Here is a 16424-nt window from a genome sequence, read left to right as displayed (position 1 = left end):
CTAGACAAATTTACAAGACTAGGGCTGGCAATTCAGCTAGCCATCAATTTCTAAAGATCAAAAGATATCACTGAGCTTCAACTCGTGAGCATTAGCTTTCAGTATACTGCTGACAATATTACTGTGATTTAAGGATTTCATTTTTCAATCTTTTATCTGAATATATATCTATGAAAAAATGGAAAAAACATAAACGGCACATAAAGAATTCACATTTTGCGTTTAAAATTATCAATATATGGATAAAAAACCAGCTGAGCAGCAATAACGTATTAAAAAGTAGCAATTGAAAATCAAGCAGATGAAATAACCGAAAAAAGAAACAACATTAACTTGAAAAAATACAGCAGAAAAATAAAAAAGTAGCAACATATTGTTTTAAATAAAATATCTTGAATGTTCCATAAATAATCCATGAATTTTTAATAACAAATCTGAAGGTTGCAAAAAAATTAAAATAAGCACTAAAATATCCAAACGCTGCCAATAAAACAATACGAATTTGCCATAAAAAATAAAAACTGACAAACTCAAAATTGATTAATATCCAATAAAGCCTTCAGCATTTATTAGTTTCAAAGCTAATTGTTATTGTTATTTAAATAGCAATTTTTCAATTTTATACTGCAATAGGAATTTCCTCCTTCTGAATTGCTTTTTATTTGAGATTTTGTCCGATTATGCTGTCGATTTAATAGGAACAAATGTTTTAGTTCACTTATTAATAATTTTAATAATCAAGAGAGAACACTTTTCAATTTAACTATTAACCTGCTGGTTTTTCCCGTTTAACAGCTACCAGTCGTAGTTTATTTCCGACTTCTCCCCTTTTTGGCATTGCAGCCGCCGCTTCGTTCTCCGACAGGGGCAACCCGTGTGCCCAGCGGTGTTGTTCCCAACACAATGAAAAAGCTAAAAATTACCTACAAACAAAAAATCGATCACTTTAGCTCCAGCTAGCTGTTGCAAAGTTGCCAGAAATGGCTTGAACTTTTTTTTTAAAGTGAAAAATACTATTCGCATTTCAAGAATCTATATATATCTATTAGCAAAACTAATCGGTTGGTTCTATTTTACGTGTTTTTTTTTTATCTAAAAAAAAACATTTTTTAACGCGTTAACAAAATCGATAATTTGAACCACTATAATATACTTTTCGATTCACTTTTACCGAAACTGTTCGAAAATTAACTTGCAGGTAAGTTGCATCACCGATTTCAATCGTTATTTGTCAAAATATTTTTGAGGTTTTTTTGTGAATCTATGTACTTGGAATTTACAGATCTATGAGACATGTATGACTCATGAATATCAATGTCAATGTTGTTGCTTCGAGACAGAATAAATAAAATATAATCAGTATTTTTTAAACAAACAGTAAAGCCAGCAAACCAGTCGCAAGGTTCCCATTCGCTTCAAAAAGTCAAATCGCTTCTGTGTGTCTGCACCTGCACAGCGTTGCTTCTACACTCCAATCAATCCATTTAAGCCTTGATCAACCAATTGCTTCCTCTAGCAGTATGCGCCTGTTGCTATTATGCAATTTATTCAACAACCCAACTGCGAGTGTAATGCAACATAAACTACTAGCATACATGTAAAACCTCTCCTGACATGCCGCCACTGCTCCCGCCCTCACAACCTTGCCTAAAGTATCAAAATATATTATACACGCTTTTCTGGCCTGAACTGAATTTCAAAGTAAATAAAGCATTTAGCTCCCCTCACCCAAATGCCCTTGAATATGAATAATACCTCCCGTGCACCGCTTTTAGTTTAACTCCTCTGAACTTACACATCATCTCTATTGGAGCAATTGTGACATATCGCCGAGGCTTATCTTCACCATAAATCGTACATAGTAAAATATCAATATGTAAACATTCCAACTTTCCACCCTGATGCTTTCAGCAAGTTTTCCAATGAACATCTGTTCTTGACAACAAAAAATGAACAACATTATCGTTATCGTGTAGATGAGCCAACAGGATATGTCATAATTCGCATAAAAAGCAGTGAAAGTTATACCTTTCCCTGCCGCACATCCCCCTGCCAATCGAACCTAAATCCCCATGCAAAAAATGATCTCAAACTTTCAACAACTTTCCCGTCTAATAGAAACCATTTTTTCTTTCTATCGTCCTCGTCTCTCTCTCTCTCTCTCCATATTTTCACGATTGCCTGCCCATCTACCCGGCTCCCGGAAAACGTAAAACAGTTCCACCTCGTTGGATTGTTGAACCAACCGACGTGAGTGTCGAACGAAACCGCCACATAACGCTGCACTGCCAAGCCCAAGGAGTTCCCACACCGACTATCCAGTGGAAGAAAGCAACAGGTGGGTTTCTGTCGCTGTTAGGCATACCTACGTATGGTTTTATGCTATAGAGTGGAAGCAAATCAACATAAATCACGTACAACGACGAATGTGTCGCTTCTGTCGTGCTACAAGATAAACGATAAGAATTTTTTATTGCTTTTCTTGTCTTTGAACTGATTCCAACAACAGGGAGCAAATCGGGAGACTACGAAGAGGTTAGGGAACGACCTTACACGAAGCTGCTAACGAACGGTTCACTGCTACTGCAGCACGTCAAAGAAGATCGAGAGGGATTTTATCTCTGCCAGGCTCACAACGGAATTGGAACTGGAATTGGGAAAGTTATTCAATTGAAAGTGAACTGTAAGTCAAATTTTACTGTTCAAATTAGAGGTCATACTAATGAGAAATCAATCTATTTCAGCATCACCCTACTTTTCGGGACAGTCTAAAATGGTAACGGTTAAGAAGGGAGATACGGCAATTATGCAGTGCGAAGTAAAGGGGGATAAGCCAATCAATGTAGTTTGGCTGCGTAACGGCAAACATGAACTGAATCCTTCTACCAACTATCGAGTAGCGATAAAGCAGGATGCCACTCCAGAAGGCATACACGCAGAAGTGCAAATATCCAGCGTGGAGAGCAGTGACAGTGGCGCTTACTTCTGTCAGGCCAGCAATCTGTATGGTCGTGATCAACAGTTGGTACAACTGCAGGTTCAGGAACCACCGCAGCCACCTTCATCTCTCGAAACATCGATGATTTCCAGTCGGTCGGTTAACCTCAAGTGGCACCCACGAGGTGGAGACGCCGCCGAAGTTACTAAATATATCATAGAATACCGAGAAATCGACCGCCAATGGATGTACATGGAACTTGACCCACCGAAGTATTCAGCGAGTATTGAAAATTTGAAGCCAGCGACAAATTACGTATTCAGGGTCATAGCTGAAGGACCTGCTGGACGCAGCTCACCAAGTCAAGAACTATTTATAAAAACCGAACCTCAAAGACCAGCAGGAGCTCCATTGAATCTCTCTGCTAGACCCATATCGTCAACGGAAATTCTTGTCAACTGGATGCCGCCTACCTACGAGCTTAGACACGGTGAAATTCAGGGATATAGCATTGGTTTCCGTTCGATGCACACTAATTTGAACAGCTACAATCATACATCTGTAGTCGGAGATGGCGAGGATGGTTCAGGCGAACTTTTACTTGGGAACCTTGCCAAATATACCCGTTATACAATAGTGGCTCAGGCCTACAACCAGGTAGGATCAGGACCTCAATCGGAACCTGTAACAGCGCAAACTATGGAAGACGTACCCAGTAAACCTCCAGAAGATATAAGATGCTCTTCAACAAGCTCCACGTCTATAAAAGTCTCCTGGCAGCCACCGCCACAGCAACACATGAATGGCCTATTGCAGGGATATACAGTATTCTACGAGTCAGTTTCCGAAGAGGCTATTAGCAATGGAGACATGGAAACTCGCAAGACCAGCTCCCTCATAGCATCGCTATCTAGTTTAAGAAAATTCTCCAACTACAGTGTTCAGGTCCTCGCTTACACGCGAATGGGCGACGGAGTCATATCACCTCCAGTATTCTGTCAAACCGAAGAAGACGCGCCGGAAGCCCCATCAGACATCAAAATAGCCATCAGCTCACCATCATCGTTATACGTTTCGTGGCTGCCACCAAATGAGCCAAATGGAATCATCACAAGGTACAATCTTTATATGCGTGCCGTCAATGGTCGCGAAGAACTCAGCAATGATAAACGCAATCTACTGCCCCATCAACACTATTTCGAAGCAAAACAACTACAAGGTCACACCGAGTATCAATTTTGGGTATCGGCATCGACGAGGGTCGGTGAAGGCAAAAGTACTCGGGTTGTTTCACTTATGACCAGCAGTCGAGTGCCGGCGAAGATAGTCTCCTTCGGAGGTTTGACCATCAGACCGTGGAAAACGTCAGCCTCGCTTAACTGTATGGCCGTAGGACAACCTCGTCGGGAGTGGTTCAAAGGTGACGTCCTATTACGTTCTGGTTCGCATCATAACATTCAAATTCTAGACTCAGGAGAAATCATTATCACCATGCTGCAGTCAGCCGATACCGGTAACTACACCTGTCAGGTTGACAACGGAATCGGAACTGATCGACTGACGCACAATCTACTAGTTCAAGTTCCTCCGGGACCACCTGTCCTGTACGTAACCAGTGCTACCTCCAGCAGCATACTGCTACACTGGAAAATCGGAGCAACAGGAAATGCTCCTATTACAGCATTTTCGTTACACTACCGAAGAGTTCATGGAAACCTAGAGGAGATGCAAATTTCTCGGCATGCGCAAAGCCACGAGCTGAAGGGACTGTTCTGTGGAACTACTTACCAGATTTATCTGGTAGCGCACAATAAGATTGGCTCTTCGCCGGCAAGTACCACGTTGAATCTTAGGACCCAAGGGCAAGCACCCGGAATTCCAACAGCAGCAGTATTGATAGCTCCGAACTCCACGTCGGTTGTCTTGCGGCTCAACGCATGGCCGGACAACGGTTGTCCAATATTGTATTTCGTCGTTCAGTATCGGTCAGTGGCGAACAATTTGGATGACGAGTGGCACTTGGCTTCCAATGCACTTAAAATGCAGCGTCGATATACTGTTGCGGGACTGCTGCCATCCACTCTATATCAGCTCAAGATCGAGGCTCACAACGTGGCTGGATCGACGAGTGCCGAGTACAACTTCGTAACACTCACCAAGGATGGAGGTTGGTTTCAAATATTTAATATACCTTTGCGTGTTAGGGTGTGGTCTCAGTCAGTAAAGGCATGGTCCGGTCGAGAAATTCTACTGGATTGGAAATTTTCTTGACTTCCCTGGGCACATAGCAATAATTGTGCTTGTCGCACAATATATAATTTCATGCGTTGGTTGGCATAGGAAGCTCTCAGTTAATAACTGTGGACATCTAGAACACTAAGTTTAGAGAAGATAAAACACTAGTAAAAGAAGCATAAAACGCCTATAAGAAGAAGAATAAGAAGTGTTAGGGCGTTGGTCTTCTTCGCCATATGGGACCCATTTCCGTCATACGCCTTCGCCCCAGTCGTTAGTAAGTTTCGCAAGTCAAAGGGACTTTTTACAGACTTTCGTAACTTACGAATCGTAAGACACAACATTACTCTGAATCACTCTAAATTATTCAATGTGGAACCTTCTTCCCGAGCAGGAAAAAATAACTTATCAATACCAAATTCAGGTATGAAAATAGCATAACTGGCAACCTAAATATGGTATTAGTGAGGCTGACATAAGAGGTAAAATACCTCAAAAATATTCTACGAATAACGAATTAATAAATAATTTAGTTATTACAATAACAAACGGATAACAGACGCTTTTTTAGATGCCAGAATACCATAGTTTTTTTATTTCGAAGGTCTTTTAATACCAATTCAATAACTCTTTTAGGTGTTATTGTCTAAAAACTGAAAGATCACATTTTGTTATTTTGGTATTCATTTGATATTTTACAAAATATTTCGATAACTGAATAATATCAAAACAAGGTTTTATACCACAAGCATAGCAAAATCTGGTATCATACCACATTAAGATATTCATTTGTTATCGATTATCTATCGGTTCCTGCTCGGGTTTAATAAATCCTAGTTAGATATCATAAAATGCAAAACATCCTGAGAGGAAAGAACTCCTACGGAATTTTGGAAAGTATTCTCAATAGAATTGAGAGAGATGTCCGAAAAAAATCATTGCAAATTTTAGGTGTGGGAAAATATTGGCTCTGGAAAAACTGTTTGTTCGCTTCAATCCATCGTAATCCTACACGGCTAATGAGATCAACCCAAATTTGAGTTCAGTTTACTCATAAATCGCAAAAAGTGCAGGAAATTTCTCATGTTTTTCCAGGTTTTTCCAGGAAAAAATTCCAGAATATGAGAAAATTAAAGATTGGATTCTCTCAGTCTATTGATTCTACTCCTAGACTGAGTAAAATTTACGTAAATTTTCCTCATTTTCCGGCAGATTTTTGAGGTTTTGCACAGGAAAACATGAGGTAAATTTACTCATCGCTGAGTTCCTTCACTTTTTGCGATTATGAGTAAACTGAACTCAAATTTGGGTTGATCTCATTGGCCGTGTAGGATTACGATAGATTGAAGCGAACAAACAGTTTTTCCAGAGCCAATATTTTTTCTCGTAAAAAAAATGTTCTTGATATGTGCACCAGTTTTTCCATGCTCACATATACGCGCAATGTTACCAGTTTTGGTCCTACCCAATAAGAACAACAAGGGCCAAAACTGGTACAATATTTAAGCAGTGCCATAACTGGTGCACCTTCCCCATATTAAATGTAAGAAACCCACAAGTAAACCCAAAATTGGTGATGTACTTTTTCGGAAAATTCATCGTCCCGCAGTGCACAATGGATTTTTTTTTAAATGCATTTAATTCAATGTCTCAAAATGCCGCTGGATATGATGGAATATTGATACATCCAACGATATTGATATTTGATTTTGGTGAGAAATCGAATGCTTAGGCGGTTTCTCACGGCACGAATCATTTTCCGGTAGTTTAGGGGGAAAATAAAGATTTTTACCCTATTTTTAGTGCTTAAAATTGTGTTATGGTCGATTACTATGTAAAATGTCAATCGAGTTTTACAAAACCAGCTTCATATGAAAGGTAAAATCGTCCTCCATAATCGAATGTGCCAAATGCGAAAAGTTTTTTGCTCTTAAAGACCTTCCAAAAAAAGTTCCAAAAAACTCAGTTTTATTTTGCACAAGCGTCGAAAACCTCCAAACAAAATTTTGCCCCACTCGAACTTTTGCCTCACCTTACTCTACCGGCCTGAGACAAAATTACGAATAATCCTTGACTGCTAAAGTGACTATAATTAAAAAGGGCTCACTTCATTTAATTTCCTGAAGCATCTTTCTAGAGGATGTTTTTTTTCCGAAAACTGCTCGGTACCTCGGAATCCACAAAAGCTGTCGTTGTCGAAAGCTGCGAGCAGGAACATGGAGGTTTACTTGTTGCAGAAGATGTGTACAGTCCAAGCGATTGCAAAGCATTTCTGCAAGTAAACCCTACGCTGGTGAGAGGCCTAGACTTATCAGTTTACATCAGTGTTCGTATGGAGTTAGTCGGCAAGAGTCATTCCACGGCAGGTTTCGCAAAGCAAACCTGATGAAGCACGAATTCTGCGCACCAGAGAGCAGTAGAGAACTGTCAGTGCAAGGATATCACGAAACTCAGCACGGTTTCAACGAATGAAACTCAGGACATAGTTACTCCCAGGTCTTTTTTGACGCGTCCCAGTTCAACTGAATTAGTAGTGGAAGATTTGTGGCGAACTGGTACTACTGAAGCTAATAACCGTGCATTTTATAGCGTTCATCTCCATTGCATGGAGCGTTGTTTTACATAGCATGTAGTGTGTTATACCAGTGTTATAGCATAGAGGTAACTCTAAGACCAGAGGGTCCCGAAGAAACCCCTAGTAGCACGCTTGTCACAAATCAATTGTAGAAACTTATATACGGCTTTTTCAGTCATAAACAAGTTGCTGTAACTTATTGTGATGAAAGTGTGGTACTCGGGACGTGCTCAACATTTGGCTGTGGTACTGTCTTCAGTCCCAAGCTAATCGATGCTAATAGGAAAATCCACGAACCCCTCATTTTATCTGTCGAACGTTCATAGTACTAGAATTTCGACTAGAATGGGGTACGTTAATCGATTTGCTTGCGACCAATAGGCTAGTCAAGTAGTGAGCCAATTTAAAGTTAGCGTTAGTTTCCACCGTTTGGTTATACCTCGTTCAGGCTACAGAATTATAACATCTTATAATACTTATCAACAAGAAAAATGTCATCGAGATAGCCTTATAACAGGTTATATCTCACATTTCACTAAGTAGGTTGATCCGAAATGCATATCATAAAATGGAATGTTCTAAAAAAAATCACATTGTCAATTATGTGTGTACATTCGATGTGATGCCTTCCGTTTCTGGCTATCGAGACTCCAAACAGTTGCTATGTATTCTAGACGAACATTTCAGAAGGTCCTAAGAATCGGTTAATGCAGATAAGAGCTTTTGAAATGTTCATCTAGTAGTGACGGTCATTTCTCCAAAACATTAACGAAATCACCTAAATGCTTACTCCTTTTGTTTTTAGATCCACCACCGCCAGATATACTGCATCGAGGACATCGCGCTCAAGTATTCTACAGCAACATTCAGCTGCTGATACCGATTATCATCACCATCACGGCAACCATCATCTGCATTGCGTTCACAGTAGTTTGCTACAAATATCGTGAGTATATTGTCCTGTTCTGTTTGGGTTACGGCACTGAGCCTCCTCGTTACTTCCCAGGCCAACGTGGTCGGGAGAGGAAGGACACGATGGAAGGTAACCAACAGAGCTCAGACGCCCAGCGGGACCGCTACTATGCTACCATCCACAAGGTGGCACTGCAAGCTGGCGACAAGATACCAGGTATTCTATTCGTTGGCGTCTCACAAGAATATCTAAGGTACTAATGAGCTTCCACTCCCAATAGAAACCTCCGAGGACATTTCACCGTATGCCACTTTCCAGCTGTCGGAAGCAAGCACTTTGGCTCAGCCTCATCACAGTGGGCCAGCCAACACTCTGTTGCACTCCTTCATGTACCACGAACGTGCCATGACTGAGGGATGCGCTTCGCCACCTCCCGCAGCGGTACTGAGACAGCTTCATAATCAATCGCCTTACTATAATATTGTGCGTTTAACTTATTTCCTTTTACAAATCTGCACTCACACACACACGCTAATTGGCTTCTAGTTCTTGCTTTTGTAACGTTTGATCAATCTCATTTTCATTATTTCTAAATTCCACACTCATGAGTTTGGGACACGTATAATCATTGAAGTTTTAAGCTTTAAGCGCGCGATAGAGGCTTTATGCGTGAACACGTGAGTTCTGTCTGTCTGACAAAGCCCATATTAACGGATACCGTATTTCTCTTGTTTTGCCATCAGAATTCGTCGAAAGGTCGTCGAAGGCATTCGCGTAAAACTGAGCCTGAAAGTGAAGAATCAGACTCCGACCCGGACCAGTTAACGTCCAGTCGAACTGAATCGTCGAATCAGCTGGACGCCAAGATCAAGCACAGTAAGGAAGACCTTCTACAACCAGCCGCCTGTGGGGATGATGAGCTCGTCTATAACCAGCATTTCATGCGTTCCATTCCAGGTCTCATCTATCATGGCACGCAATCGAGCACCTCATCCGACCTGTCACCGATGTCCGAACAAAAATCACTACCTCGTCGTGGCAGATCAAGGTACCATCACCTTCATCTCCATAACACCAACACTACACCACGACACAAATCCTCTCTCAGTAGCAAAACCGTTCAATCGCCAATCGCATCCCCTCGTAGTAGTTGCCAAAACGATACTCAAACGATTCAACTTCCTCGCATGCCGTCCCAGTTTCGTCCCATACACAGTAGTAGAACAATCAACACTCCATCACGACTATCCTCCGATTGTTGATGAAATTGTGCCATTCCGAATTAGAATTAGACGCCATTGTTGCAAAATTTAAACCAAACTCGAACGATTGTAAACTAAATCTTTTTAAACAAAACACGTTAAACCATGGAAAAATGGAAGATGCTAAAAGTAAACCCACAAAAACTGACAAGGTTTCTTCAACAACCCATTAATCTTTAACTGATTTTTAAAATACGATCCGTTCTTTCATTGTTGAATCATTGATCAATAAAAAAATCGTGAAATATGTTGTTTGAATCTAAACCAAAATCGTTAAAGTTAAGACAACAACTACAATCAAACACACATCTATATGTATAGGGGAACAATGAGATCCTTACTTACACCACTACATTTACCCGACAATACACCGGGAGGCGGTGGCGGACCGCTGTTCCACCAGGTGCCGATCGAGAGTGGCACGCCGGACCGGCTGGAGCTGTCGGAGGCGGAGTGCGACATCGACACGATCAAGAAGCTGAAGCTGGGTATGCGTTCGTCTCTGTGGTCCCGACCCCAGCAAAGCCATAGTGCGGTGGCGAATGCAGCAGTCGGTGGTAACGGTGCCGGTGGTGGACCAGGAGGAGGAAACGGCAGCACAACCCAGGCACCGGGTGGCCATCCGTCGGATTACTCGATTGCGGTATAAAGTGGTTACTCTACTCCTACCAAACGTACTTTTGAAGACCATGTGCAGGATTTATATGGACACTTTTTTAGAGATACCTACATCTCTGTTTCAACTGAGACCGGATAGGGTTTTATTTAGGCATCTCTGAGGTAGGTTAAGTTGCAGGTATATTTCGCAAAACATGCACCTATCATGCAGGAAAAGTACTGAGCATAAATTTTAAACGAGGGTAATGTTCCAAATTTTATAAACAATACTGATTCAAAATGAGCAGTGACTAGCAACGATGGGTTTGAAGTTTTCCCGACAAAGTTTGTTTTGTCTAAGAAAGGTATGACAGACCTATTTGGGCCCATGCATTAATTATGTCACGCTAAATCGAGCAAAAAATTAGCCCCTCCCCCTCTCCCCCCCCCCCTCGCGTCGTTTTTCCTATACCTAATGCATTGCTTGTCACAAAATTTTAGACCCCCCCCCCTCCCTCCTTAGAGCGGGACATATATGCATCAACCCTTTATGATTAAGGGACTTCTGTTTTGAGCCAATATCTTTATTTTGGAGTTATCGGTACATTCCAGGATTGAAGCAGTTATCTTCTTTGCGAAGATTGGGGAATTTATTGAGTCTCTGGTATATAAAAAAATAAGCATGATTGAGTGTCATTTTCAGCAGCGCCGATGGTGTAGTGGTAAGCATGACAGCCTCTCACTCCAAAGGGCCTGGGCTCGTTCCAAGTCAGCGCCGTCGAGATTTTCTGAGGCATAAAATCTCTGCTCACGATCAGGGAAGTAAAGCCGTTGGTCCCCGGTCCATAAGTTGATGGATCGATAAGTCCAAGTGTGGAAGCGGCCTCCATGGTGTCGACAGCATTGGTATCAGTACGGAAAACAAGATCCACGGAAAACAAATCAAGGTTCAAGTTTGGAAAAATCAGGCTGCGAGATTTTATTTATTCTCTATCTCCGCTGTTCGCTTGGAATGTAGTTATAAATGGCAGCCCGTGTGCTGGCTGTTTTGTTTCGCTCTGGACGACGGTTTTTCAAAAAATGTACTGTTGCCACCTTTGGTTGCGAGACTATTCTCAACATGTAAAAGTGATGCTGAGAGCGAGGCTGAGAGTTGACTCAACACAATAATGATTCCGTTGCACATCGTTTTCTTAGAATTATACAGGGGCCTGACTGCTGGCCATGTTTTTGATGCTATCTGTCGCGACCGTCCATTGTTTCTCCAGGTTTGCGGTTTGATACTGGCTTGATGAATGGGCGCTACTGTTAAGCAGTCCCGGTCAGGGTATCACCCCTGCGACTGATGAATAGATCTCAGAAGCCGCACTGAGGTAAACTCTTCAAAAGACCTGACTGTGGATGCCACTGAAGCTGTGGTTGCTAGATAAGCGCTACTGTTGTGTAGCCTCGGCCCGGATGTTGTTGTTCCTGGATGAGCGCTACTGTTGAGTGATTGAGGCCCACTGCTGCTGTATTTGCGATCTGCTGCTGGTTCTTGGTGTTACCGCTTCCAAGTCTGCCGTAATTCATCGCTACTACGCTATCATCTGCTCTTGTCTTCCTGCTTATAATATGATTTTCCATCCCTTTCTACCATGTATACGTCAGGCGGTATACGTATTTAAATAAGGCCCGTTATTTTGCCTACTGTCAAACGTATAGGATTGATATGGGGTTGCCAGCCTCCTGGAATTATAGTTTATTATTTCTCTTTACTCTTCACAACACGAAGCTACTGCTGCCAGCAGTGACGGTAGTTTCGAGATCGAAGAGACAAAATGTCGAAGAGGCAAAGGTCGAATTCCAGAAGGTTGACTCCTTTTTATACCATGAGAATTTCTTTGCCAGATATAAGCTAATGAACACTTCAATTTAAAGTGCTTGCAAGTTCATTCAATTTTTTGTCCATTTGACCTTTTGTCTATGTCAACCTTCATTCGAGCTTTTGTCTACTCGAACTTTTGTTCATTTAAATGTCATTCGACCTTTTGCCAAATCACCATTGTGCATTTTGGCATTTTTTTTCCATTCGACCTTTTGTCTATTTCGATCTTTTGTTACTGTAAATTTCAGTCGAAATGTTGTTCTTTAAATTCCATTCAACCCTTTGTACCTTCAACCCTTTGTCCATTCGACCTTTTGTGATAGATTTCAAGAGCGTAGCAAGCCATCACTGTGCCGATAATGAAGCGCGTATATTCCTATAGTTCCATACAAAATACAAAAAAATATATACATGCCCTCCTAGCGTGAACTTAATTTGAGTGCAACGAACGAAATACAAAACACTGTTTTTTTTTTATCGGTACCAAAAATCGAACGATATTGATCAATTCAGTTCCCAAACTGATCCACATTTCGACGCAGTCGGCGCTTGTCCTACCTTTTGTAAAGCATGATATCACTAGTATTAACGTTAGATGTCTTGCCGCTTTTTGAAAGACTTTCTTCGCTAGTGGTTAACTAGCACCGAGAGGAACTCTGCAGTAATAACAACAATCAATACGAAACTAACGATTTAAAATTGGCTCACTAGTTGACTAGCCTATTGGTCCCAAGCAAACGATTAACGTACCCCATTCTAGTCGAAATTCTAGTACTACGCAATGTTTGTTTTGATTCGCTTTGAATGTTTGACAGATAAAATGAGGGGTGATTGGTTTTTCTTATGTTTCGAGGGGTGAATCGATTAGCTTAGTACCGAAGATAGTACCAGAGCTGAGCCAAAAAGTTGAGCTCGTTTCTTCGGGACCTTCTGGTCTTAGAGTTACCTCTATGGTAATAACATCTAATGAGTTGCCGGTAGTTCATGTATTGTACGAATGAGCACGTTTCTTCGGGACCTTCTGGTCTTGGAGCTCTTAAGGTAAAATCCATAAGCAAACGTCAGGCTGTGCGTGAAACATGGCAGACTTCGTACTATCCTTTCACTCCAACGAAAATTTCCATAAGAAACTGTTACTCTTTGCAAGAAGAGACGATTTTTCGACGGTAAAGTCAACGCCAATGGTTAGCTATTTTTTTGTGGATACATCTCCACATTCACAGTGTTCACTCGGCTGTCGACAAAAGCAGGCCACTCTCGATGTGTGCCACGCGATCGTCTGCTTTCTCGGCAGCAACCATTGCAATTGTGTGGTCCTCCTCATTGTTCTTCATCAGCAGTTCTTTCGGTCGATGCGTCGTCGACTTTGGAAAGCAACCGTTTAGTGATGAGTGTGTGAGTGTTGACCACGTTTTGCGTCCGTTGCTGCAATGGAAGCGCTTTGCCCCACGATGGCGTAACTGCCATACAATGAAACCACTGGAAGCGGCTCCAGTTCTGATGGAGGAGATTTTTTGCATAGCGGAAGATAAAGTGTTTATTGTGTTGTACCTTTTGACTATAGTTTTAAGATGTATTGTATAGTGACCAAGAATCCTCGGCTCTGTAAAGTTAATTCGGTTGAGCCTTCTTCTTCTTCTTATTCGCATTTCAAGCTTATTGCTTAGCGCATATTAGCTTGTTGCGTGCTCTCAACTTAGTGTTCTAAATGCACTTCCACAGTTTTTAATTGCGAGCTTTCGATGCCAATACCAATGCATGAATTTGTATATTGTGTGGCAAGCACAATGATACTCTATGCCCAGGGAAGTCGAGAAAATTTCCAACCCGAAAGATTCCCTCGACCAGACCGGGCCTTTACTGACTAGGCTATGAGGCCCCCCCGGTTGAGCCTTATCAAATAAATTAATGAACAAAAAAAAATCTCCACATTCACTACTCGAACGATAGTGACTCGCGTTGCTCCAGATCCACTGACTCATCCTACTCTCTTCGTGCCCAGTAGAAAACAATTTCATGTTGTCTGATTCTCACCGCTCGCGTGGTTCACAATAACCGTTTGAAAATATATTGATTTCTATAATCATAAGAAGGTTACAAAAATTGGATGTGTATTGTGCTGGATGTGTCACTTACAAAAGCTACGTTTCATTGTTGATTGTATGTGAGTCTTAACATAAATCCGTTTTTTTTTTTCTTAATGGTGTCCTTCTACCGCTGTTATTTAATATAAATAGCGATTTATATCGGTTTTTGTCTTTCGGTATAGTACTTACTATGCGCGTTCCCACAGTGTTGTGCTCCTTGTATTTTTAAGTTCTCGCTTAGCTTCAAAACATTACCTAAGCTGTTACAAAAATCCCAGCGAAACGTCGTTTTTGCTACTTTAGAAGACTGAAAGTGCCGAAAATCTCCAAGACAGTAACTTCTTTACACCAGTCGTGAGCTCTCAAATACTCATTATTAGTATAGTCTTTTTATCACTATTGGGTCATTAACTCGTGACTTTAGCATGAGAGGTATGCTGCCGTTCTTCGCATGTCGGTCCCATGGCAAAAATCAGCAAGCCGAGAAAATCGCATTTTAAGCTTGATTCGTACCATTGCTTCTTATGTGATGAGACAACCAATTTGGCAGTCTTTCCAAACTTTTTCAGAACAAAGTTATTGAGTTCATCCAGTATTAAGAAAATATGGGTGATCAGCTACCATTTGCATTGTAAAACTCAGTTTTGACAAAAACTGCTATGGGACCGATATGCGAAGAGCGGCAGTATGGATTCTAACCACTACGCCGGGGCCGTCCCCTCCCTACCTGTTTTAGGTGTCATTGGCCAGGTTGATTATTGCGATATGATACCATTGACGAGTGCAGCGATGGATTCATTAAAGAAAACTGAGATAGAATGAATAATGAACTTATTTTTTTTTCTTCAGTGCATGAACTTGAATACATGGGTGCACTCGTCAATGTACTTTAGAGAAGTCGGGTTTAGAATGAAAATTGTTTGAACTATGAGTCGCTACCCATTTTCACTGATGTCATCCACTGGGTCGTCAAAAGGTCGTGCTTTCCTATGAACGGGTGTTAAGTCAAGCACTTCTGTAGCTTTATTATTTAACTATAGCAACTCATCGTTTTGCTAGTCATTCGAGGCACTGAAAAAGCACATTTAACATTTCAGTTTAATCTAGGCAATATGAAGCTAATAGAAACAGACCAATCAACTGAAGACAAAACAAATCGGTGCCAACAATATAACACTGCAAGTACCAAAATCAAAACCAAATACACACACACACACACACACACAAAGATCTAATGTTAGCGATGCGAAACTGATGATATAGTCTTAGCTATACTTTCTGATGTGGAACTGTTACAAAATCAGATCACAACAACAGATGATTGCCATCGAACGAGTGACCCGATCGGCACGAAAAACAAATGGTTATTAGTAATCAAAATTATTTTAAGTCGAGTTTGTAGATAAAATTTTATACTCTAAAGCAAATATATACAAGCGTTTGGATGCTACATAGAGAAACGAAGCTAGGAGAAATCCTGTTTTCACCCTGTTAACGATTCAAATTTTTGCTTTTCGACGATCAACAATGTTTAATTGTGTTACTCTACTTTTTTACAAAGTAACTGCAAACTGTACTTCCCGAATGTCACGTGCCAAAATGTGTAATAATACGTTTTTAATGAGAAATCTTCGTTTTGTATTGAAACCTCTACCGTTAACCTGAACCGGATTGCGAACCGTATTACCGTAGATAATGTAAGTTAGATCCATCGAAAATTTGTTTTCATCGATTCCCAATCTTTTTATATATTGAACTAGTTTATTGTCGAGTACGACGCAGCGAGATCGATTGAACAAAGTGACACAAACTTAAACAATACCTATATTTGCTAGGATTTTGTATCTATATGTATAAAGACTGAATTTTCATTAATGCATCTTAAACTATGAGAATCTCAAGAGGACAGAAGCAAAACAAATCGTATTATAGGATTAAACTATAGCGAAA

General features: G+C 40.9%; 1 protein-coding gene across 7 annotated transcripts in view; it reads left to right on the top strand.

Annotated features, from left to right (window-relative positions):
- The window catches only part of Dscam2 (Down syndrome cell adhesion molecule 2), a 410918-nt gene extending 399986 nt beyond the window's left edge, over positions 1-10932 (top strand). For 2 of the 7 annotated variants that reach the window (XM_065235003.1, XM_065235002.1), the window contains exons 11-18: positions 2219-2338; positions 2510-2683; positions 2745-5105; positions 8554-8877; positions 8942-9102; positions 9405-9537; positions 9619-9709; positions 10245-10932. In XM_065235003.1, coding sequence (XP_065091075.1) covers positions 2219-2338; positions 2510-2683; positions 2745-5105; positions 8554-8877; positions 8942-9102; positions 9405-9537; positions 9619-9709; positions 10245-10572 — 3692 coding nt within the window. In that variant the 3' untranslated portion in view covers positions 10573-10932. Of the gene's footprint in view, positions 1-2218; positions 2339-2509; positions 2684-2744; positions 5106-8553; positions 8878-8941; positions 9145-9404; positions 9710-10244 lie in introns of all 7 variants that reach the window. The other 5 variants (XM_065234999.1, XM_065234998.1, XM_065235001.1 and 2 more) reach the window with 4 other exon arrangements.
- Positions 10933-16424: the final 5492 nt, after the last annotated feature.

This window comes from Ochlerotatus camptorhynchus, unplaced genomic scaffold (assembly GCF_037179485.1).
Source record: "Ochlerotatus camptorhynchus isolate MF236.1 unplaced genomic scaffold, CSIRO-AGI_Acam_v1.1 ptg000457l, whole genome shotgun sequence".
NCBI lineage: Eukaryota > Metazoa > Arthropoda > Insecta > Diptera > Culicidae > Ochlerotatus > Ochlerotatus camptorhynchus.
The sequence above is the reverse complement of the archived record's forward strand: the minus strand, read 5'-3'. Positions and strand labels throughout refer to the sequence as shown.